Consider the following 25011-nt stretch of genomic DNA (forward strand, 5'->3'; position numbering starts at 1 on the left):
CCCTCTCTTGCTGGCTGTCTCTATCTCTGTCAAATAAATAAATAAAATCTTTAAAAAAAAATAGTCTATTTTGTCTGATATAAATATTGCTATTCTGGCTTTCTTTTGACATCCATTTGCATGTTTTTTTTTAAAGATTTTATTTATTTATTTGATAGAGATAGAGACAGCCAGCAAGAGAGGGAACACAAGCAGGGGGAGTGGGAGAGGAAGAAGCAGGCTCCCAGCGGAGGAGCCTGATGTGGGGCTCGATCCCATAACGCCGGGATCACGCCCTGAGCTGAAGGCAGACGCTTAGTGACTGAGCCACCCAGGCGCCCCACAAAATAGACTTTAAAACAGAGACTGTAACAAGAGACAAAGCAGGACAATATATAATAATAAAGGGGATAATCCAACATGAAGATACAACAGTTGTAAATATGTATGCACCCAACATAGGAGCACCCAAATACCTAAAACAGTTAATAACAAACATAAAGGAACTGATCCATAATAATACAATAATAGTAAGGGACTTTAATGCCACACTTACATCGGTGGACAGATCATCTAAACAGAACACCAACAAGGAAACAATGGCTTTGAATGACACACTGGAACAGATGGATTTAACAGATGTATTCAGAACATTCCCTCCTAGAACAGCAGCATACACATTCTTTCAAATGCACATAAAAACCCTTAACAAAATAAGTTTAGAGGGAACATACCTCAACATAATAAAGGCCACCTATGAAAAACCCACAGCTAACATCATCCTTAATGGGGAAAACCAGAACAAGACAAGGATGTCTACTCTTAACCACTTGTATTCAACATAGTACTGTAAGTCCTAGCCACAGCAATCAGACAACAAAAAGAAATAAAAGGCATCCAAATCAGCAAGGAAGAAGTAAAAGTTTCACTATTTGCATATGACGTGATACTATATAGAGAGAATCCTAAAGGCTACACCAAAAATTTGCTAGAACTGATAAACAAATTTAGTAAAGTCACAGGATACAAAATCAACATACAGAAATCTGCTGCATTTCTATACACTAATAATGAAGTGACAGGGAAATTAAGAAAACAGTCCCATTTACAATTGCATCCAAAATAGTAAGACGCCTAAGAATAAAACTAACCAAAGAGGTGAAAGACCTGTACTCTGAACACTATAAATCACTGATGAAAGAAATTCAAGACAACACAAAGAAATGGAAAGACATTCCATGCTCATGGATTGGAAAAACAAATATTGTTAAAATGTCTATACTACCCTAAGCAGTCTACAGATTTAACACAATCTACAACAGTGTTTTTCACACCACTAGAACAAACAATCCTAAAATTTGTCTGGAACCACTAAAGACCCCGAAAAGCCAAAGCAATCTTGAAAAAGAAAAGCAAAGCTGGAGGCATCACAATTCCAGACTTCGAGTTATATTTCAAAGCCATAGTAACCAAAACAGTATGGTACTAGCATAAAAACGATGTGGAGACAAAAGAACACTCTTATACTCATATACTGGAATGCAAACTGGTGCAGCCACTATGGAAAACAGTATGGAAGTTCCTCGAAAAAGTTAATGATAGAACTTTATCATCCAGCAATCACGCTACTGGGTATTTACCCAAAGAATACAAAAACACTAATTTAGAGGAATATATGCACCTCGATGTTTATAGCAGCATTATTTACAATAGCCAAGGTATGGAAGCAGTGTAAGTGTTCATGGATTGATGAATGGATAAAGAAAATGTGATATATAATTATAGATACAGATATATCCACACAATGGAATATTTTTCAGCCATAAAAAGGAATGGAATATTGCCATTTGCAACAACATGGATGGAGCTAGAGAGTGTATATAATGCTAAGTGAAACAAGTCAGTCAGAGAAAGACAAATACCATATGATTTCACCCATATGTGGAATTTTACATACAAAAGAAGCAAAGGGGAAAAAATAAAACAAAGCAAGAAACAGACTGTTAATTATAGAAAACAATCTGATGGTTAAGGGGGGATGGGTGAAATAGTGATGGGAATTCAGGAGTGCACTTGTCGTGATGAGCACAGGGTGATGTATGGAACTGTTCAATTACTCTGCTGTATACCTGAAACTAATGTAACACTGTATGTTAACTTACTGGAATTAAAATGAAAAATTAAAAAACAAACTGTAGCTAATTATCCTCTCATTTATAATAGAACGTGTAGCAAGGCTGTGGATTATTAATGGTTACCTGATCAAACACCTTGCCTTCAGGTGAGACCATGCAAAAGAGAGCTTTGCTTTTCTTTCTCCAAATCTAGTCAAGAGATAGGATTCACTGGCTTCCTTTTGCAAAGCATTCTGGTTATGAGGTTCTTTTTAAGATATGATTTCCATTTCCTGTGAGATATATAAGACAAAGATTATTACTCTCATTTTATACATGGGAAACTAAAACTCAGAAAAATTAAATGAATTTGCTATGATTTTTCATAGCTAATAAGTAACTAGAATCAAAATCTTCATTTATTGTCTAATATGCTTAGCCTGTTAGTATTTTATGTTCTCCAGTTATAAGGCATGGTTCTCTGAATTTATTTTCATATTTACCCCAGGAAGTTAGTCATTTAATTGGAATTCTTCTTACTCAGTGATTGTCTTTAGGTCATATTGCCAACAATTTAGTTGGAGAATTAGATTAGTTTACCTACCCATGTAAAAATAGTTCTTAGCCTTGCAATTTTACAACTATTGTTGGTTAACATATTAGGAAGAAAATCAAGTTTATGGGTTAAGCAATTAACTTTATTGGGTGGCATGAACAATTCTAATAAAGCTGGTATAATTAATGGTTTAATCATGATGGCACTGAATTCTTTGGTTGTGTATCTTTATAACATCTGCTAATAAATATATGTTTGTAGTATTGATTCTAAGATATGTCTATTAAAAGACAAAAATGTAACAAATTGAATCCTCCATACAGTTTTTACTTGGACGAGTTGTAAAGCTCCATATTTTATATACCAAACATGTTAATGGGGTTTTTATTTTATAGCACCTTATTTTTTCTAATATTTTCATAATTTTTGCTTGCACAGCCAGATGCTGGAATTTTTTCCCGTAGATTTTACAGTCTGACAGCTTTCTAAATGAAAAGGAATAATTTTTGTGATGCAGAAATGTGATTTCACTGAAAGCAAGCTATTTTTAGGATGCCTTTAAATTGTGTAACCTTCAAGCAGAATTTTTGGTATAAATCTAATTATGCCTGTCATGCTCTTGCCTTTGAACTGACTTTGTCATCGTTTACAGAGAGACACAAGCAGCCACTTCCAGGAATGGAGGTAGTAATTAAAATATTAAATTTGTATATTTAAAGACCTTTCAAATTTCAAAATTTACCGCAGTTTTTTGAGTCCATTTTATGCTGAATATTAAGACCCTTTTTAAATGTAATCACTCCTCACTGTCTTGTTAGTGTAGCTTTTCCGTACAAACGATGGCAAGTATTAAAATTGTTATGCTGCAAATTTGCCAGGGAGAAAAGTTTCAACAGTTGCCTAGTTAAAAGTAATCCAGGAATATTGCCAAAGTCTAATTTTAATTCAATTTCCTCTGGTAGTATTTGCGTTTTTATTGTTACATTATGCTTCTAGTCTTACTAGTCAGAATGATTGGAGACTATAATATTGCCTGAATAATGAGAATATTTGGTAGAAAAACTACTTGACGGGTGTTCTTTACCACCAATTTTGATGTCATTTTAATGCTGGTAATTTCAGAAGATTGGTTTTGAACATCAGAATAAGTTCTGTAAACATGAAATTATATTGTTTTGCTGTCTAATGTCATAAAAGAGTATGTAATACATAGAGGAAGGAAATCTATTTAGACGTGTTAAGTCCTTAAAGTGTTTGTAAAAGACAAACATTTTCTTTAGGTTTAGAGATAAGTAGTGGAAAGCTGCCCACAAACTGTTAAATAAAGATTGCACCCTTGTTATAGGTGGCCCCAGAAGAATTTAAGACCAGCATTGGCCGTGTGAATGCATGTTTGAAAAAGGCTCTCCCAGTCAATGTGAAATGGCTGCTATGTGGTTGTCTCTGCTGCTGTTGCACACTGGGTTGCAGCCTGTGGCCTGTTATTTGTCTCAACAAAAGAGTGAGTAACCATTTTATTATATAACCATAGGGCTAACACTTATTGAACACTTACATGTGCCAAGTATGTTACATGATTTTTTTAAAATTCTCTTAACAGTGTTAACCTCATTCTAGAAACAAGCTTGGGGACAGAGAGATAAAGTGATTTGTCCAGCCTTTATTAACACATTGTTACTTAATATGAGTTCCCATCATTTTATTTTATTTTTTTTTCTTTTTTTGACTATTATTTTTTAAATTAGTTTCAGGGATAGAATTTAGTGATCCATCAGTTGCATTTAACATCCAGTGTTCATTTCATCAAGTGCCCTCCTTCATGCCCATCACCCAATTATCCCTTCCCCTCACCCACCTCCCCTCCAGCAACCCTCCGTTTCCTAGAGTTCAGCATCTCTTATGGTTTGCCTCCCTCTCAATTTTGATCTTGTTTTATTTTTCCTTCCCTTCCTCTGTGTTCATTGGTTTTGTTTCTTAAGTTCCACATATGAGTGAAATCATATGATTATTGTCTTTCTCTGACTGACTCATTTCGCTTAGCATGATATCCTCTAGTTCCATCCACATCATTGCAAATGGCAAGATTTCATTCTTTTTAATGGCTGAGTAATAGTCCATTGTATATATATATACCACATCTTCTTTATCCATTCATCAGTTGATGGACATTGGGCTCTTTCCATAATTTAGGTATTGTTGATAATGCTGTTATAAATATTGGGGTGCAGGTGCCCCTTCGAATCACTATGTTTGTATCCTTTGGATAGATACCTGTAGCGCACATGCTGGGTTATAAGATAGGTCTATTTTTAACTTTTTGAGGAACCCTCCATACTGTCTTCCACAGTGACTATACCAGTTTGCATTCCCACCAACAGTGGAAGAGGGTTCCCCTTTCTCCTCATCCTTGCCAACATCTGTTGTTTCCTGAGTTGTTAATTTTAGCCATTCTGACTGGTGTGAGGTGGTATCTCATTGTTTTTTTGATTTGTATTTCCCTGTTACCTAGTGATGTTTAACATCTTTTCATGTACGTGTTGGCCATTTGTATGTCTTCTTTGGAGAAATGTCTGTTCATGTCTTCTGTACATTTCTTGACTGGATTATTTGTTTTTTGATGGTTGAATTTGATAAGTTCTTTATAAATCTTGGATACTAGTCCCTTATCTGATACGTCATTTGCAAATATCTTCTCCCATTCCATAGGTTGCCTTTTAGTTTGGTTGACAGTTTCCTTTGCTGTGCAGAAGCTTTTTATCTTGATGAAGTCCCAGTAGTTCATTTTTGCTTTTGTTCCCCTTGCCTTTGGAGACGTGTCTAGCAAGAATTTGCCGCGGCCAAAGTCAAAGAGATTTCTGCCTGTGCTCTCCTCTAGGATTTTGATGGATTCCACTCTCATATTTAGGTCTTTCATCCATTTTGACTTTATTTTTATGTAAGGTGTAAGAAAATGGTTCAGTTTCATTCTTCTACATGTGGCTGTCCAATTTTCCCAGCACCATTTGTTGAAGAGACTGTCTTTTTTCCATTGGATATTCTTTCTTGCTTTGTCAAAGATTAGTTGACCATAAGGTTAAGGGTCCATTTCTGGATTCTCTATCCTGTTCCATTGATCTATATGTCTGTTTTTGTGCCAGTGACATACTGTCTTGATGATTACCGCTTTGTAATACAGCTTGAAGTCCTGCCTCCAGCTTTCGTTTTCTTTTTCAACATTCTTTTGGCTATTAGGGGTCTTTTCTGGTTCCATACAAAGTTTAGGATTGTTTGTTCCAGCTTTGTGAAAAAAGCTGATGGTATTTTGATAGGGATTGCATTGAATATGTAGATTGCTCTAGTTAGCGTAGACATTTTAACAATACTTGTTCTTGCAATCCATGAGCATAGAAAGTTTTTCCATTTCTTGTGTCTCCCTCAATTTCTTTCATAAGTGTTCTATAGTTTTCAGCATACAGATCCTTTACCTCTTTGGTTAGGTTTATTCCTAGGTATCTTATGGTTTTTGGTGCAATTGTATATGGGATCAATTCCTTGATTTCTCTTTCTTCTGCCTCATTGTTAGTGTATAGAAATGCAGTTGACTTCTGTGCATTGATTTTATATCCTGAGACTTTGCTGAATTCCTGTATGAGTTCAAGCAATTTTTAGGTGGAGTCTTTGGGTTTTCTACATAGAGGATCATGTAGTCTGCCAAGAGTGAGAGTTTGACTTCTTTGCCGATTGGATGCCTTTTATTCTTTTATTTCTTTCTGATGTCTGATTGCTGAGGCCAGGACTTCCAGTACTATCTTGAACAACAGTGGTAAGAGTGGATATCCCTGTCATGTTCCTGGCCTTAGGGGAAAAGCTCTCAGTTTTTCCCCATTTAGGATGACACTAGGTGTGGGTCCTTCTATATGGCTTTTAGGATATTGAGGTATGTTCCTTCTATCCTTACACTGCTGAGAGTTTTTATCAAGAAAGGATGCTCTAGTTTATCAAATGCTTTTCCTGCATCTGTTGAGAGGATCATATGGTTCTTGGCCTTTCTTTTATTAATGTGGTGTATCACATTGATTGATTTGCAGATGTTGAACCACCCTTACATCCCAGGAATAAATCCCACTTGGTCCTGGTGAATAATCCTTTTAATGTACTCTTGGATCCTATCAGCTAGTATCTTGGTGAGAATTTTTGCATCCATGTTCATCAGGGATATTGGTCTGTAATTCTCCTTTTTAGTGGGGTCTTTGTCTGGTTTTGAGTTCCCATCATTTTAAATAAATGAAATATAAATGGAGTACTGGAATAAATAAATGTAACTAGGCTACTTAATTCTTTTCACAAAACCCAAACCTGTGATTTAAAATATTTCTAAGCAGAGCATCTGGGTGGTTCAGTTGGTTAGGCATATGCCTTCAGCTCAGGTCATCATCCCAGGGTCCTGGGATCGAGCCCTGTGTTGGGCTCCCTGCTTAGTGGGGAGTCTGCTTTTGCCTCTGCCCCTCCCTTTCACTCATGCCCTCTCTCTGGTTCTCTCTCTCTCTCAAATAAATGAATAAAATCTTTTAAAAAATTAAGTATTTCTAAGCTACAACTATATGGGAGAGCTGCTTCTGCTCTGAAGAAAAGCAAAAGTGAGAGTAACATAGTTGGGGGGAAATCCTACTTCATTTTGAACATGTTGAAATAACATTATTATAACAAAACATTACTAGTTAAATCATGGGTTTAAGACTACTACCTTAATCTCATCTTTAAAACTTTTAGTCTTTGAAATGTTTTTATTTCCCAGTGGAAAGATTGAAGCCACCCTGTACCATATTGATGATTTCATTTAAACTTTTAAATAATAATTAGCCTACTAAACTGTCTTCAAAATCACAGCACCTAGTGCAGCTATAATTAATGGTACAGTTGTTTGAAAAAGGCCAAAAATATTCCCAAGAAGTACTCATTAATTTTCCATCTCCATCTTTCCTCTGCCCTTCTTAATGTGTATTTCAAAAAGAAAAATAATGAGACACTGCCATCTCTATGACATTTTGATGAAAAAATTAAACATTTTTTTTATTCCCTTGGTAACTACCAGCAGGTCAAAGCTTAACTTTAAGTAAAGCTTAGTTTATTATTTGTCAAAGCGTGTAGAATATTTTCAGATGGCGTTCTATAAGTTAAAAAATTGACAGTGTAAATTTCTTTCTCTAGTTGTCATATCTTTTAACAATTACAAATCAATAACTCCTATCCATCCCATTATTTTTAAAACCTCAGCGTGAATTAATTATGATTTAGATTTTCTAGCCAATTTTAATTATTTAAGAACAGAATTTTAGGTTTCGCTATTATCCAGGATCTATCGTTTTTACTGATGACCCGTTTACTCTTTGTCTATTTGTCGATGCTTTTGCCACACGGCCTAAAGTAGAGAGAAGCAATTTTTTGAATCATGTAAACTTCTGATAGAATAGTCAATGGAAAATGATATTAATACTGATGCTGTGATTTCGCCTTAGCCCCTGTTACTTTGGTTAATTAATTATTCACATTGAAGGTGCATATAGCTTTCACAACTTCAGGAAGTTGAAAAAATCGTAAGTAGAACCCTTATTGGTCAGGGACCATCTGTATTCTTAGATCACTAATCTGTCAATTTAAAAATGTTTATTTAGGAGCACCTGGGTGGCTCCATTGGTTAATAAGCCTCTGTCTTCAGCTTGGGTCATGATCTCAGGGTCCTGGGATCAAGCCCCTCACTGGGCTCCCTGCTCAGTGGGGAGCCTGCTTCTCCCTCTGCCTGCCACTCCCCCCGCTCATGCTCTCTCTCTTTCTCTCTGTCAAATAAATAAATAAAATCATTTTAAAAAAATAAAAATTTTTTTTAGTACAGATTTTCAAACTGTCATCCTCTGGGCCAAATCTAGACCGTTCTGTTTTTTAAACATTTGAATGAATTGCCAACATTTAAAAATTGGAATATTTAAAATAAAATTTGAGATAGCCAGCCTCTCTTAAAATTTAAACATCTGGCAATATTGGACCCACATGCCTATATTTCTGCAGTTGGCCCTAGCTGAGTGGTGGCTTCTGCCTTTAAATAGGACATGAGGTCTCTGGTTCACAACACAACCACCCAGCATTTACATTATCTGCCTTGCTCTGGACACTTTATAGTTATGGCCCTTGATTTTGTACATGCTGTGTTGTTAACACACCAGACAGAACACTAAGCACATGTTGGTAACCTTGTGTAAGATACTGCCCTTTCTGGAGCTTCAGTTTTCCTCGCTGATAAAATCAGGATAATACTACCTACTTTTTTAAAAAGATTTTATTTATCTACTTGACAGAGAGAGAGAGAGAGCCAGAGAGCACAAGTAGGGGGGATGGCAGGGGGCGAGGGAGACGCAGGCTCCCGGCTGAGCAGGGAGCCTGATGAGGGGCTTGATCCCAGGACCCTGGGATCATGATCTGAGCCGAAGGCAGACACTTAACCAACTGAGCCACCAGGTGCCCCAGTACTACTTACTTTTTTAAGGCGGTGTGGTGATAAAGAAATTTAAGTGCCTCACTGCTTTTTTGTCCACATGGAGAAATTTTTAAAAATAAAATACAATAATTTAAGAACTTTTATACCTTTACTACTGCTTCCTAATCTGTAAACTAAATTGTATAGACTCTAATAGTTTAATTGGAAAGATGATTAGCATTCATGTAGCCTAAATCCCTTATTTTACATGCGTGAAAACAGATACAGCGAGGTAAAATGAGTTTCCCAGTGTCACATAGTAAATGACACACCCAGAGAAATTTTTTTTTGTTTTGTTTGGTTTCTGTGTCTTGAAACACTGTATTCTCTTGACTACATCATATTCCTAGGTTGTATTTCCTATTTCTGGGACAAGAAACATTAGGATAAGTGGTATGATAAGCAGCCCAATGAATTTTAATTCTCTAGCAGACAAATATTTCTTAAAGGATGAAATAGTAAATACTTCAGGCTTTGTGGGCCAGAGGTCTCTGTTGCAACAACCCAGCTCTCTGGTTTTAGTATGAAAGCAGCCATAAGCAATATGCAAATGAGTGAGCATTGCTGTGTTCCTGTAAAACTTTATTTACAAAAACAGGCAGCAGGCCAGATTTTGCCTGTGAGCTATTGTTTGCCATCCTCCTGTAGCCAACTCTAATGGGGTATCTAGCTTTATGAAAGTCATATCTGTTTATCCACAAAATAAAATGGAAATAATGTGGTTACACTGTCCTATGTCACAAGGTTGCTGTGTAAACTGACTGTAAAATGTTTCCAGGAAAAGAACTTTGTAAACTGTCTGCCTTATGAACATTTTTTTAGGCAGTGCACTTCATGAATATATTTTGTAACAAATTAGGTGAAAGAAAAGAAATACAAATTAGGGTGCCCTGAGCTCCTCCTAGTCACTCTTGGCTCTAATAGGATTCTGTGGCTACATGATATATGAAATGAAGGTTTTCATTTACCCAGTCTTACATTTACCACTGAAACAACTGTGATATTATCAGTCAAATTTCAGGCCTATTCGTGCCACCATTTTTAAATAACTTTCACCCTTTTTGCTATAATATTTGCTAAATTGAGAGGAATGTTCAGAGGAAAGGGACTGTTCTCTCAGTCTTACAACATGAATATGATGCTGTTTTCCTTCTCTTATGATTTCTAGTTTCATACTTTGTAGGACTTAACTCTTTTTAAATTTATTGAGACTTGGTTAGTGGCATAACATATGGTCTATCCTGGAGAATACTCCAGGTACACTTGAAGAGAATTTGTATTCTGTTGTGGGACAGAGTGTTCCGTGTGTATCTGTTAGGTGTAGTTGGTTGACAGTGTTGTCCAAGCCCTCTATTTCTTTACTGATCTTCTTTGTAGTTGTTCTCATTGTTGAAAGTGGAGTATTGAAGTCTCTGTTATTATAGAACTATCTATTTCTCTCTTCAGTTCGGTCAATTTTTGCTTCACACATTTTGTAGGTGTGTGTTCAGTTATGTTAGTGTTTATAATTGTAATTCCTTATTGATTGGTTTATGTTTTTATTAAATATGCTGGTATGGAATTAATGTTTGTTTCCCCCAAAAAATTTGTATGTTGAAGCTCTCCCCACTAATTGAATGATATTTGGAGGTGGATGGTATTTTGGTCTGTGAGAGGTAATTAGGTGTAGATGGAGTCATGAGGGTGGGGTCCTTATGGTGGAATTAGTGCCTTTATAAGAAAAGATCAGAGCTTGCTCTTTCTCTACCATGTGAGGTCACAGCAGTAAAGCAGCTACCTGCAAGCCAGGGGCCAAGGAAGCCAAGGACAAGGACTCTCACCGGAACTCAACAAACCATGCTACCACTCTCATCTAAGATTTTCCATCTGTTAGAATTGTGAGAAATAGATTTCTGCTATTTAAGCCACTCGGTCTATTGTATTTTGTTATAGCAGCCTGAGCATATTAAGACATAATACACTGTCCATCTCTTCCTCTTGTAACTTTTTTTTTTACTTAAAATCTATTTTGTCTCATATTATTATAGCCACCTCAGCTCTTTTTGTTGTTGTTACTATTTACATGGAATAGCTTTTTCCATCCTCTCACTTTCAAACTCTTTCTGTCTTTGAATCTAAATGGATTCTTATGTAGACAGGGTATAGACAGATTACGTTTTGTTGTTGTTCTTTAAGTAGGCTCCACGCCCAGCAAGGAGCCCAGTGCAGGGCTTTAACTCATGACCCTGAGACCAAGACCTGAGCTAAAATCAAGTGATAGATGCCTAACCACTGAGCCACCCGGGTGCCCCAGATGAATTATGTTTTTAAATTAGTTCTGCAGATCTCTGCCTTTGAATTGAGAGTCCAGTCTACTTACATGTAAAGTGATTAATGGCAACGTATTAGTTTGCTAGCACTACCTTAATAAAGTACCCCAGACTAGGTGGCTTAGACAACAAATTTATTTTCTCACAGTTCTGGAGACTGTAATTCTGAGATCAAGGTGTTAAAAGAGTTTATTTTTTTCTGAAGTTTCTCTCCTTGACTTGTAGATGGCCATTTTCTCTCTGAGTCTTTACCTGGTCTTCCCTCTAAACATGTCTGTATCCTCGTAAGAAGTGATTGGTCATATTGGATTACAGTTTACCCTAATTATCTCATTTTAACTTAATTACCTCTTTAAAAATCCTATATCCAAATATGATCACATTCTGAGGTCCTGGCAGTTGTGACTTCAATATATGAATTGGCAGAAAGTAATTCAGTCTGTAACAGATAAGGAAGGATTTCTGCCATTTTGCTATTTGTTTTCCATGTGTCATATATTTTTTAACTCAATTACTCCATTACTTCCTTATTTTACATTTAACTGATTTTTGTAATGTACCATGTACCTTCTCATGTCTTTTTTTTTAAATATATTTCTTAGTTGTTTCTTGGAGATTATAATTAGCATCTTAAACTTATAACACACTACTTTGAATTAATATCATCTTAGCTTTGATAATACACAAACTCTGCTCCTGTGCATATCCGTACCTCCCTTTATATGTTATTATCACAAGTTACATCTTATATATTTATGTCTATTAGCCTAGATTTATAATTAATATATTATGCATTTTTTAAATCACATAGGAAGAAAAGAGAATTTCCAAAACAAAAACAGAACAATATTGTCTTTTACATTTATTTATTGAGTTACTTTTACTGGCATTATGTTCTCATATGGCTTGAGTTATTGTCTAATGTTCTTTTATTTCAGCCCGAAGGACTCTGTTTAGCATTTCTTACAGATAATTCTCATAGGCATGAACTCCTTCAGTGCTTATATATCTGAGAATGTCTTAATTTCTCCCCCTTTTTTTTGAAGGATAGTTTTGCCAAATCTAGAATTCTTGGATGACAGTTTTTCTTTTAGCACTTGAAATATGCCATTCCACTGCTTCTGAACCTCATGGTTTCTGATGTGAAAACAACAGATTCAAGAGGATCCCCTGAATATAACAAGTCACTCCTCTTTTGCTGCTTTCAAGATTTCTCTCCTTGTTTTTGACTTTCAAGTTTGATTTTGGTTTCTCTCAGAATGTATCTCTTTGAGTTTATCCTAGTCGGAATTCTTTGAGCTTCTTAGAATTTTCCTTTTTTTTTAAGATTTTATTTATTTATTTATTTGTTTGTTTGTTTATTTATTTATTTAAGAGAGAGGCAGAGAGAGCACAAGCAGAAAGAGGGGCAGAGGAAGAGGGACAGGCTGACTCTGAGCTAAGCCCAGATCATGACCTGAGCCAGAAGTCAGATGTTTAACTGACTGAACCACCCAGGTGCCCCAGAATTTTCCTTTTTCTGTATGTGGACTGAAATTAATACCTAGTGTCCCTTGATTTCAGCCTGAAGAATTTCCCATAGTGTTTCTTGTACAGTAGGTCTGCAGGTAACAGATGCTGTTAGTTTTTATCTATGAATGTCCTCATTTCATCTCCACTTTTTAATATATAAAAATATAAAACTAATTAACATAGTATTTTTGAGCAATTTTAGGTTTATGGGGAAAAAATGAGAAAAAGGTGCAGAGTTCCCATATACCCTCCTCACCCAACTCCCAATTTCCCCTATTATTAGCACCTTGTACTATTGAAGTAAAATTGTTAAAACTGATAAGGCCAATATATTTTTTTTAAGATTTTATTTATTTGACAGAGAGAGACAGCGAAAGAGGGAACACAAGCAGGGGGAGTGGGAGAGGGAGAAGCAGGCTTCTGGATGAGCAGGGAGCCCCATGCGGCGCTCAATCCCAGGACCCTGGGATCATGACCTGAGCCGAAGGCAGACGCTTAATGACTGAGCCACCTAGGCACCCCTGATAAGGCCAATACTGACACATTATTATTAACTAAAGTCCTTGATTTACATTAGAGTTCACTCTTTGTGTTATACATTCTGTGGATTTTGACAAATGTATATTGACATGTATTCATCATTAGAGTGTCATGGAATAATAATTTCACCACTTGAAAAATCCACCATGCTACACCTATTCTTTTCTCCCTCCCACCCCAAAATCCCAAGCAATCACTGAACTTTTTAACTGTCTCCATAATTTTGCCTTTTTCAGAATGTCGTATACTTTAAATCATACAAGATGTAGTCTGTTCAGATTGGCTTCTTTCACTTACCATATGCATTTAAGGCTTCTCCATGTCTTTTTGTGGCTTGATAGATCGTTTTTTGTTGAATAATATTCTTTTTTAAAGATTTATTTTTTGTTTGAGAGAGAGAAGCAGGCATGAGTGGGGGGAGGGGCAGAGGGAGAGAGAGAATCCTCAAGCAGACTCCCTGCTGAACGTGGAGCCCAATACAGGGCTCGATCCCAGGACCCGGAGATCGTTACCTGAGCCAAAATCATAAGTTGGCCGCTTAACCAACTGAACCACCCAGGTGCCCCTACTGGATAATACTCTGTTGTTTGGATGTACTAGTTTTGTTTCCCCATCCACCTAGTGAAGGATGTCTTCATTGAATTCAAGGTTTGGCAATTATAAATTAGGCTGCTACAAACATTCTATGTACAGGTTTTTGCGTTAGCAAACTTCAAGTAATTTGGGTAAAAAACCAAGGAGTATAACTTCTGGATCGTATGGTAAGGTTATGTTTAGTTTTGTAAGAAACCTGCCAAGTCTTCTTCCAAAGAGGCTATACTGTTTTACATTCCCACTAACAATGCATAAGACTTTGTTGCAGGGCACCTGGGTAGCTCAGTCAGTTAAGTGTCTGCCTTCAGCTCAGGTTATGATCCCGGAGTCTCTGGATGGAGCCCTGAGTTGGGCTCCCCGCTCATCAGGGAGTCTGATTCTCCCTCTGCCCTTCACCCTGCTTGTACTCTCTCTCTCTCTCTCACTGTCGCTCTCACTCTTGCTCAAATAAATAAATAAAATCTTTTTTAAAAAGACTTTCTGTTGCTTCATGTCCTTGTCAACATTTGGTGTTGACAGTATTTTGGATTTTGACCCTTCTAAGAAGTGTGTAGTGGTATCTGTTTTTTTTTTTTAATTTGTAATTCCCTAAAGTTATATGATATTGAGCATCTTTCTATGTACTGATTTGTCATCTATATATCTTCTTTGAGATTTTTCTGCTTCAACATATGCCCATATCTTAATTGGGTTTCTGTTGTTTTATTGTGAAGTTTTAAACACTATTTATGTATTTTGGATACAAGTTATCAGATATTTGTTTTCAAAATATTTTCTTCCAATCTGTCTTGTCTTTTCATTCTCTTAACAGCATCTTTTGTAGAGTAGATGTTTTTAATTTTGATGAAGTCCAGCTTATCCATTTTTTCTTTATTCCTTTCATATAATATCTTTGTCTAGTTTTGGCACTAGGATAATACTGGTCTTATAGAATGAGTTAAGAAGTATTCCCTCTGCTTCTGTTTTGTGGAAGAGATTGTAAAGAATTGGTACAATTTCTTCTTTAAATGTTTGGTAGAATTCACCCATGAACCCACCTGGCCATGGGAGTTTCTATTTGGGGAGGTTATTAATTATTGATTCAGTTTCTTTAATAAATATAGGCCTATTCAAATTGTCTATTTCGCCTTGTGTGAGTTTTAGTAGATTGTATCTTTCAAGTAATTGGTCCATTTTATCTTGCTTATCAAATTCATGGGCATGGAGTTGTCAATAATATTCCTTTATTATCCTTTTAATATTCATGACATCATTAATGATAACCCATTTCATTTTATTAGTAACTTTTGTCTTTTTTTTTTCTTAGTTAACCTGGCTAGAAATTGACTATTTTTACTGATCTTTCAAAGAACCAGTTTTTAATTTTATTGATTTTCCCTGTTGAAGTCCTATTATCAATTTCACTGATTTGTGCTCTAATTTGTATTACCTCTTTCTTGTTACTTTGGATTTAATTTGTTCTTTTCCTCAAGTGCAAGCTTACATGATTGATTTTAGGTCTTCTTTTCTACTGTATGCATTCAATGCTGCAAATTTCCCTCTAAGCACTGCTTTCACTGCATCCCACAAATTTTGATAAGTTGTTTTCATTTTCATTTAGTTTTAAATATTTTTAAGTTTCTCCTGAGAGTCCTTCTTGACCTATGTATTATTTAGAAATGTGCTGTTTAAACTAATGAATCATCGAACTTTACATCAGAAACCAAGGATGTACTGTATGGTGACTAACATAATATAATAAAAAAACATTAAAAAAAAAAGAAATGTGCTGTTTAGCCACTCTGGAAAACAGCATGGAGGTTCCTCAAGAAGTTAAAAATAGAGCTACCCTACGACCCAGCAATTGCACTACTAGGTATTTACCCCAAAGATACAAATGTAATGATCCAAAGGAACACATGCACCCCAGTGTTTATAGCAGCAAGTCCACAATAGCCAAACTATGGAGGGATCCCAGATGTCCATCAACAGATGAATGGATAAAGAAGATGTGGGAAATGTACAATGGAATATTACTCAGCCATCAAAAAGGGTAGTGCAGGGGCACCTGGGTGGCACAGCGGTTAAGCGTCTGCCTTCGGCTCAGGGCGTGATCCTGGCGTTATGGGATCGAGCCCCACATCAGGCTCCTCTGCTGTGAGCCTGCTTCTTCCTCTCCCACTCCCCCTGCTTGTGTTCCCTCTCTCGCTGGCTGTCTCTCTGTCTGTCGAATAAATAAATAAAATCTTTAAAAAAAAAAAAGGGTAGTGCAGAGGATCATAGGGGAAGGTCGGGAAAACTGAATGGGAAGTAATCAGAGAGGGAGACAAACCATGAGAGACTCTTAACTATAGGAAACAAACTGAGGGTTGCTGGAGGGGAGGAGGGTGGGGGCATAAGGTAACTGGGTGATGGGCATTAAGGAGGGCATGTGATGTGATGAGCACTGGGTGTTATATGCAACTGATGTATTACTCAATGTCTGAAACTAATGATGTAATATATGTTGGCTAATTGAATTTAAATTAAAAAAAGAAATGTGCTTTTTAGCAACACCTGGGTGGCTCAGTCAGTTAAGCATCCAACTCTTGATGTTGGCTTAGATCATGATCTTGGGGTTGTAAGATCAAGCCCTGCATTGGGCTCCCCTGCTTGGGATTCTCTTTCCCCCTCTGCCCAACCCCCTCTAAAAAAAAGAAATGTGCAGTTTAATCTCTCAAGTGTTTGGGAATTTTCCAGCTACCTTTCTGTTGTTGATATCTAGTTTAATTCCACTGTTGTCTGAGAGTATGCATTGTATGATTTCTCTTTTTTGAAATATGTTAAGATGTGTTTCAGGACCCAGAATGTGGTCTAGCTTGCTGAACATTCCATGTGAGCCTGAGAATAATATGTAGTTTGCTATTGTTTGATAAAGGAGTCTGTAGATGTCAATTATATCCAGCTGATCAATGGTGCTATTGAGTTTAGTTATGTCTTTACTGACGTTCTGCCTGCTTGATCTATTCATTATTGATAAAGGGCTGTTGTAGTCTCTAACTGTAAGAGTGGATTCCTTGGGGCTCCTGGGTGGCTCAGTCATTGAGCATCTGCCTTCAGTTCAGGTCATGATCCCAGGACCCTGGGATCAAGCCCCACGTCAGGCTCCCTGCTCAGTGGGAAGCCTGCTTCTCCCTCTCACACTCCCCCTGTTTGTGTTCCTTCTCCCACTGTCTCTCTCTGGGTCAAAGAAATAAAATCTTTTTTTTTTAAAGAGTGTATTCCTCTATTTCTCCTTGCAGTTCCATCAGTTTTTGCCTCACATAGTGTGATGGTCTTTTGATAATGCCCAAAAATTGACCTTTTATCATTGTGTAACACCCCTCTTTATATTTCATAATTTTCCCCACTCTGAAGTCTGCTTTGTCTGAAATTACTAAAGTAACTCCGGCTTTCCTTTGATTAGTGTTACTGTGGTATATTTTTCCCCCATCCCTTCACTTTTAGTTTCTATATGACTTTACATTTAAATTTATAGTGGGTTTCTTGTAGACAATGCATAGTTGAATCTTTTTTTTTTGATCCACTAGCAACCATTAATTAATGTATTTAAACCATTGATGTTTAAAGTGATTATTGATATAGTTGGATTAGTATTTACCATGTTCGTTAATGTTTTCTCTCCATCACTCTTGTTCTTTGTTCCTGTTTTTGTTTCTGTCTCCTAGTCTTTTTCTGTCTTGTCTGGTTTTAACTGAGTATTTTGTATGGTACCATTTTTTTATCTTCCCTTAGACTATCAATAATCCTACTTTTTAATCTTTCGGGGGGGGTTTCCAACTAAAGAGAGTTTGTAGTATGTATATAACCGATTCAAGACCACTTTCAAATAATACAATACCACTTCCCAGGTAGTGGAAGTACATTATTTACAGATTATTTCCAATTCCTCCTTCCCATCCCTTATAACATTGCTGCCATTTGTTTTACTTATCCATAAGCTATAATCATTGACTATATTGTTATTATTTTGAATAAATTATTACCTGCTAGATCAATTAAGAATAAGAGAAATACCCCAATTTAACCCTCAAATGGGGAAGCATGAAAACTTTTACTAAAAAAACAAGAATAAATGAAATAAACCATTTTATTTACCTTCATTGTTTTCCTTCTCTAACCCTACTTGAAGATCTAAGTGTCTTAAATATAGCATTTTCCTTTTCTCTGAAGAACTTCTTTTAACATTACTTGCAAGACAGTTCTGTTGGTGACAAGTTCCCTCAATTTTTTATCTGAACAAGTCTGTATTTCTTTGCTGGGTGTGGAATTCCAGGTTGGGGATACTTTTAACACTTTAAATATTTCACTCCATTCTGTTCTTGTCTCGCATGGTTTCTAAAGAGAGGTCTGCTGTAACTCTTATTTTGCTCCTTTATAGGTAAGGAATTTTTCCCGCTGGCTTTGTTCAAGATTTTCCCTTGATTTTGTGCTGTTTAAATATGAGATTACAAGGTATAGATTTTTGAGTATCTTGTTTTGTACTCTTTGAGCTTCCTTAACCTATAGTTTGATGCCTTTCATTAATTTAAGGAAATTATCTTGTCACTATTACTTTAAATACTTCCTCTGTCCCTTTCCCTCTTTACCTTCTGGTATTCTATTATACATCTATTGCTCCTTTTATAATTGGCCCCTAGTTCTGGAATGTTCTATTTATTTTTCTTTTTTTTCCTTTTATTTTAGTCTTGAAAGTTTCTGTTGGTATATCTTCAATCTTCACTGATACTTACCTCAGCCATGTCCAGTCTGTTGATGAGCCCATCAAAGGCATTCTTTGTTATGGTATTTTGGCTTTCTACCATTTCCTTTTGATTTTTTCTTACAGTTGCCATTTCTCTGCTAACATTATCCATATCTGTTCTTTCATTTTGTCCACTTTTTGCATTACATGTGGCATATTAGTCTTGGTTGATGGATATCCCAGTCTGATAATTTCAACATCTCTGCCATTTCTGTGTCTGGTTCTGAGGCTTGTGGTGTCTTTTAGTATGACTTCTACTTTTTGTTTAAAAGCCACACATACATACTAAGTAAAAGAAACTAAGGGAAATAGGCCTTCAAATAAGATTTTATGTTATCAGGCTAGACATTTGGCTGTATTTACTGTTTGCTGTAGTTGTCAGTGTTGTAGGCTAAACTTTACCCAGTGTCCTTTTTTTTTTTTTTGTCTGGCCTGGTTTCTTTAGATTTCCCTAGAGATTTCTTTTTTTGTTTTTTAATCTAACATAATTTATTTAACAAATTCCCTAGTGTAGGGGACTGTAAGTAAATTATCCTCACTTCCTGCCTGTTTTTATTTTTTTGTTTTTTGAAGTACAGTTGGCATACAATGTTTTATTAGTTTCAAGTGTACCACATAGTGATTCAGCAATTCTCTACATTGCACAATGCTTATTACCACAATAAGTATAGTCACCATCTGTCATCATACAAAGTTATTAAAATATTATTGACTATATTCCCTATGCTATACTTTTCATCCATTTGACTTATTTATTTTGGATATTGTCTAAGATGCACAGTTCTTTCAGTTGTATTCCCATATTATAAGAAACCTTACTGATGTAGTGGTAAGGTGTTGGAAGACTTGGAAGTATTCTATGATTTGGCCTAAGATTTTTAGTGACTCTGTGTCCCTGAGCTGTGGCCTTCACAAATGCTTCCCAGTTTTTATTTCATTTTGTTTTACCCTTCAGGTGAGACAGGAAGGCTAGAGGGTACTGGAGTTGTGTCTTTCCCTTCCCCAAGATTGGTTAAGCTCTGGTGCAATAGTTTCTCTTAAGAGCAGTCTTTAAGAATAGAATGTTCTGGGCGTATGTTTTTAAAGATTGATTGATTGATTTGTCAAAGAGAGAGTGAGAGAGCACAAGCAGGGGGAACGGCAGGCAGAGGGAGAAGCAGGTTCCCCGCTGAGCAAGAAGCCTGATGCGGGACTCAATCCCAGGACCCTGGGATCATGACCTGAGCTGAAGGCAGACACTTAACTCACTGAGCCACCCAGGCATCCCTTATGGGCATATTTAAAAGCAGCTGTTCCTTCCCTTTCCCTACTGGAAGGATGAAGGCATTTTTTTCCAATCACTGTGAGAACCTGATAAGACTCCTGATAATAAAACTCAAAGTGTGGGAGTCTTCCCCAAGACTGGGCCTCTTTAGAATTTTTAACTCTCAAACTTGTCCCCACTGAGCTTCCAGCAATTCATCAAGTTCAGGTCCTGCTACCCTATGCCTGGTTCCTACAGAGTTTTCCCCTCCCATGTTTCTACCCTGGTAAATTGTGCTTATTTGTATACATCTGTGTATCTCTCCAGTCTTATGACCTCTCTTCTCTGATGAATCTAAGAGGAGTTGGTTTTCAGGTTGTTCTGGGGTTTTTTTTTTTCTTTTTGATATGTGGGCAGGAGAGAGAACTTCCAAGCCTTTACATGCCTAAATGGATTACCTTCATTTTCTAAAGTTAATTTTGATGCATATGGGATTCTTGGTTGACATTTTTTTTCTTTCATCACTTTCAGTCTGTTATCCAACTGCCTTCTGCCCTACATTGTTTCTAATCAGAAGTCAACTATTTATCTTACTGTAGTTTCCTTGTAAGTAATAAGTCATTTCATCTTGCTGCTTTCATGATTTTCTATTTTTCTATTTTTCAACATTATATTATTATGTATCTGCTATGGATCTTCTTGTAGTTTATTTCTGCTTGGAGCTCTCGAGCTTCCTAGGTGTGTAGATAAATATTTTTCATTAAATTTAGAAGTTTTCACCATAATTTCATTAAATATTTCTTCTGTTTTGCTCTTGTCTTTTTGTAGTACTCCCTATATATATATATATATATATATATGGGTGCCCTTAATGATGTCTAACATTTCTCTGAGGCTGTTTTCATTTTCCTTCATTCTGTTTTTCTGTGCTTTGAGATTACATATTATCTTTTGATCTATCTTCAGGCTCACTGATCATTCTTCTAGCTCAAATCTACTTTGTGTTCTTTTATTTCAGTTTTGTACTCCTCAACTCCAGAATTCCATTTGATTCTTCTTAATAATTTCTATCTCCTAGTTGATATTCTCTACTTAATGAGCCATTGACCTCGTAATTTCATTTTTTAATTTCTGGTCATGGCATGGCATATTATATTCCTTTATTGTAAGAATCTTTATTCCTTTCTTGGTGCATATGTCCTCCTTGCTGTGCATATTTAAAGTTACTTCAAATTCATTTTTGCTTCTTTTTCAGGCTCTTATACTTTCATACCAAGATGTCTGCAGTCAGGCTATAATTTTTTGAAGTTCAGTTTTTTTTCATTTGAGGGTGGGGTCATCTATATCATAGAGAAATTCCTTTTATTTTGGCCAGCTAATGATATCCCTTCTTGGTTTCTACTGTGTTTACTGGATTTTTCTGAAAATGTGTTATAATGGTAAAATACACATAACAAAGTTTACCATTTTAAGCATACAGTGGCATTAATTACTTTCACAATGTTATATAAGCATTATCATTACCTATTTCCAAATCTTTCATTACCGTAACAGAAAATCTGTAGCCATTAAATAGTAACTCCTCATTCCCCTTCCCCTCAGACCCTAGTAACCTCTAATCTACTTTCTGTGTCTACAAATTTGCCTATCCTAGGATACTTCATATAAATAGGGCAATCCCATATTTGTCCTAGCACTATTTCACTTAGCTTGATGTCTTCAAGGTTCATCCATGTCATAGCATGTTTTACAACTTCATTCCTTTATATGGCTGAATAATAGTCCATTCTATGTATATTCCACATTGTTTATCTACTCATCATTTGATGGACACCTGAATTCTTTCCACCTTTTGTCTATTGTGAATAATCTGCATTTAACATTGCCATATAAATATCTGTTCAAGTCCATACTTTCAGTTCTTTTGAGAAGTATACCTAGGAGTAGAGTATGTAAGCATATGATAATTGTTTAGCTTTTTGAGAAACTGCCAAACCTTTCCATTGGAGCTGCACCATTTTATATTCCCATCAGTAATGCATAAGGATTCCAATTTCTGCAGCTCTTCACCAACATTAGCTCTTTTCCATCTCATTGATAATAGCCACTCTAATAGGTGTGAAGTGGTGTCTGTGGTTTTGCTTTGCATTTCTCTAATGACTTGTGTTAAGCATTTTTACATGTGCTGTTGGCCATCTCTAGTATTGGGTATTTTGCTCATTTTGCAGCCAAGTTGTTTATTTGTTGTTGAGTTGGGGGAGTTTTTTTGTTTTTTTTGTTTTTTTAAGATTTTTATTTATTTATTTATTTAACAGAGACAGAGACAGCCAGCGAGAGAGGGAACACAAGCAGGGGGAGTGGGAGAGGAAGAAGCAGGCTCACAGCAGAGGAGCCTGATGTGGGGCTCGATCCCGGAACACCAGGATCACGCCCTGAGCCGAAGGCAGACGCCTAACCGCTGTGCCACCCAGGCGCCCCAAGTTGGGGGAGTTTTTATATATTCTGATATTTGCAAATATTTTCTTCCATTCTATAGATAATCTTTTCGCTCTCTTGATTGATAGTGTCATTTGATGCATAAAAGATGTTAATTTTGTGAGGTCCAATTAAACTATTTTCCCCTTTTTTGGCTATGCTTTCAGTTCAAGGGCCAAGAAATTATTGCAAAATCCAATGTCTTGAAGATTATCTCCAATGTTTTCTTCACAGACTTTTATAGTTTTCACTCTTTTGTTTGTTCTTTGATCCATTTTGAATTAATTTTTGTATATGATGTAAGTTTAGGGTCCAACTTAATCCCTTTGCATGTGGATATCCAGTTTTCCTGGTAGCATTTATTGAAGACTGTTCCTTTTCCCCATTGAATGGTTGCCACTCTTGTTGAAAAACAGTTGACCATATACATACAAAGGTTTATTTCTGGGCACTATTCTATTCCGTTGGTCTATATGTCTTTATTCCAGTACCTTTTTTTTTTTTTTTTTTTGGTTACTGTTGCTTTGTAATAAGTTATGAAATCAGATGTGAGTCCTTCATATTTGTTCTTCATTTTCAAGATTGCTGCCTAATAGTGATCTCTTGATTCCATATGAATTTTAGGATGTTTTTCTATTTCTACAAAAAAGTCACTGGGATTCTGATAAGGATTGCATTGAATCTGTATATCATTTTGGATAATATTGTCATCTTAGCAATATTAAGTCTTCTAGTCCATGAATGCCGGATGTCTTTACATTTATTTAGGTCTTTAAATTCTTTTAGCAATGTTTTGTAGTTTTCTGTCTACACATCTTTCACCTCTTTGCTTAAGTTTATTATTAAGTATTTTATTCTTTTTGGTGCTATTGTAAATGAAATTATTTTCTTAATTTCTTTTTTGAATTGTTTACTATTATCATACAGAAATGCAACTGAATTTTGGGGGCAACTGGGTGGCTCAGTTGGTTAAGCACCTGTCTTCAGCTTGGGTCATGATCACAGGGTTCTGGGATCAAGCCCCAAATTAGGCTCCTTGCTCAGGGAGGAGTCTGCTTCTCCCTCTCCTTCTGCCTTTCCCCCTGGCTCATTCCCCCGCCCACTCTAAATAAATAAAATTGTAAAAAAAATAGAAATGCAACTGAATTTTGCATGTTGATTTCGTACCCTGAAACACTGCTGAATTTGTTAACTTTAACAGATTCTTTCATACATTCTTTTGGGTTTTCTACACATATCACCTGCAAACAGATAATTTTGCTTCTTCCTTTTTAATTTAGATGCCTTTATTGCTTTTCTTGCCTAACTGGCCTGTCTAGAATTTCCAGTAATGTATTCAATAGAAGTGGCAAATGTGGGCATCATTTTCTTTTTTCCTGTCTTAGAGGAAAAGCTTTTGGTTTTTGGTATAATTTTATGATTTATGATTTTTTTTCTTATTTGGTATGATATTAGCTGTGGATTTTTTTGGCCCAGAGCCATGGAGGGTAGGATCTGCTAATATTCACCATTTGTCAAATCTACCCAGAATATGTCTGCCCTAGGATCTGAGAAGATGGGAACTGCCACTCAGTTGTCAAGCCAAGTATATCAGCTTTCCCACAATACAGCTATGTGCCAGAAAGGGTGACTACTCTTCACTAACTGTTTTGCCTCTTTTGCAGAAGTTAGCAAGAGGGAAATGGATGCTGCCCTTACCCAGGAAAGCAGTTCCATTCCAGGTAGCTGGGAGCTATGGGGAACCACCCGCCACACAGCTCCCAAGCTTGTTAAAATAGTTCTTCTACAAGGTATAGCAATGGCGATATGGGTGTATTGCCTAGCTTCATTATCAAGGCCTCCCAATGTTCTTAGCTATTGTCCATAACTTTGTTGAATAAATACTTCTCAATCTGTTATAATCCCTTTGATCAATCTCTGGAACATTTGGTTGAGTATCCTTGCTAATACTTGATCAATTTAATTGTTATCTCTACAAGGAAGAGATTTCTCTAAGGTCCTCACATGGCCATTTTGGAAGGGCTCTCACTTTCTCGATGGTATCTTTCACACACAAAAATTTTTAATTTTGATTAGGTCATATTTATCACTTTTAAATTTTTCTTGCTTGTACTTTTTGCATCATATCTAAGATGGCTTTGCCTAACTCAAGATCACAAAGATTTACTCCTACGTTTTCTTATAGTTGTTTTAAAATTTCACCTCTTAAGGTTAGGCCTTTGATCCATTTTGAGTTAATTTTTGTGCATGGTGTAAGATAGATAGTGTCTGAGTTCATAATTTTTCTTTTGGATATCCAATTGTCCCAGCACCATTGTTGTGAATGCTATTCCATGAGTCTTCTGATTCACGAACATAAGATATCTCTCCATTTATTTACCTCTTCTTTAATGTATTTTAGCAGTGTTTTTTTAGTTTT

The 25011-nt window shown here is 36.2% G+C and overlaps 1 protein-coding gene across 2 annotated transcripts in view; it reads left to right on the top strand.

Annotated features, from left to right (window-relative positions):
- Window positions 1-25011, top strand: part of CHIC1 (cysteine rich hydrophobic domain 1) — a 61262-nt gene that overhangs the window by 25207 nt on the left and 11044 nt on the right. For both annotated transcript variants that reach the window (XM_026487187.4, XM_057312526.1), the window contains exon 3: window positions 3995-4150. In XM_026487187.4, coding sequence (XP_026342972.1) covers window positions 3995-4150 — 156 coding nt within the window. The remainder of the gene's footprint in view (window positions 1-3994; window positions 4151-25011) is intronic.

Source organism: Ursus arctos, chromosome X (genome assembly GCF_023065955.2).
Source record: "Ursus arctos isolate Adak ecotype North America chromosome X, UrsArc2.0, whole genome shotgun sequence".
Taxonomy (NCBI): Eukaryota; Metazoa; Chordata; class Mammalia; order Carnivora; family Ursidae; genus Ursus; species Ursus arctos.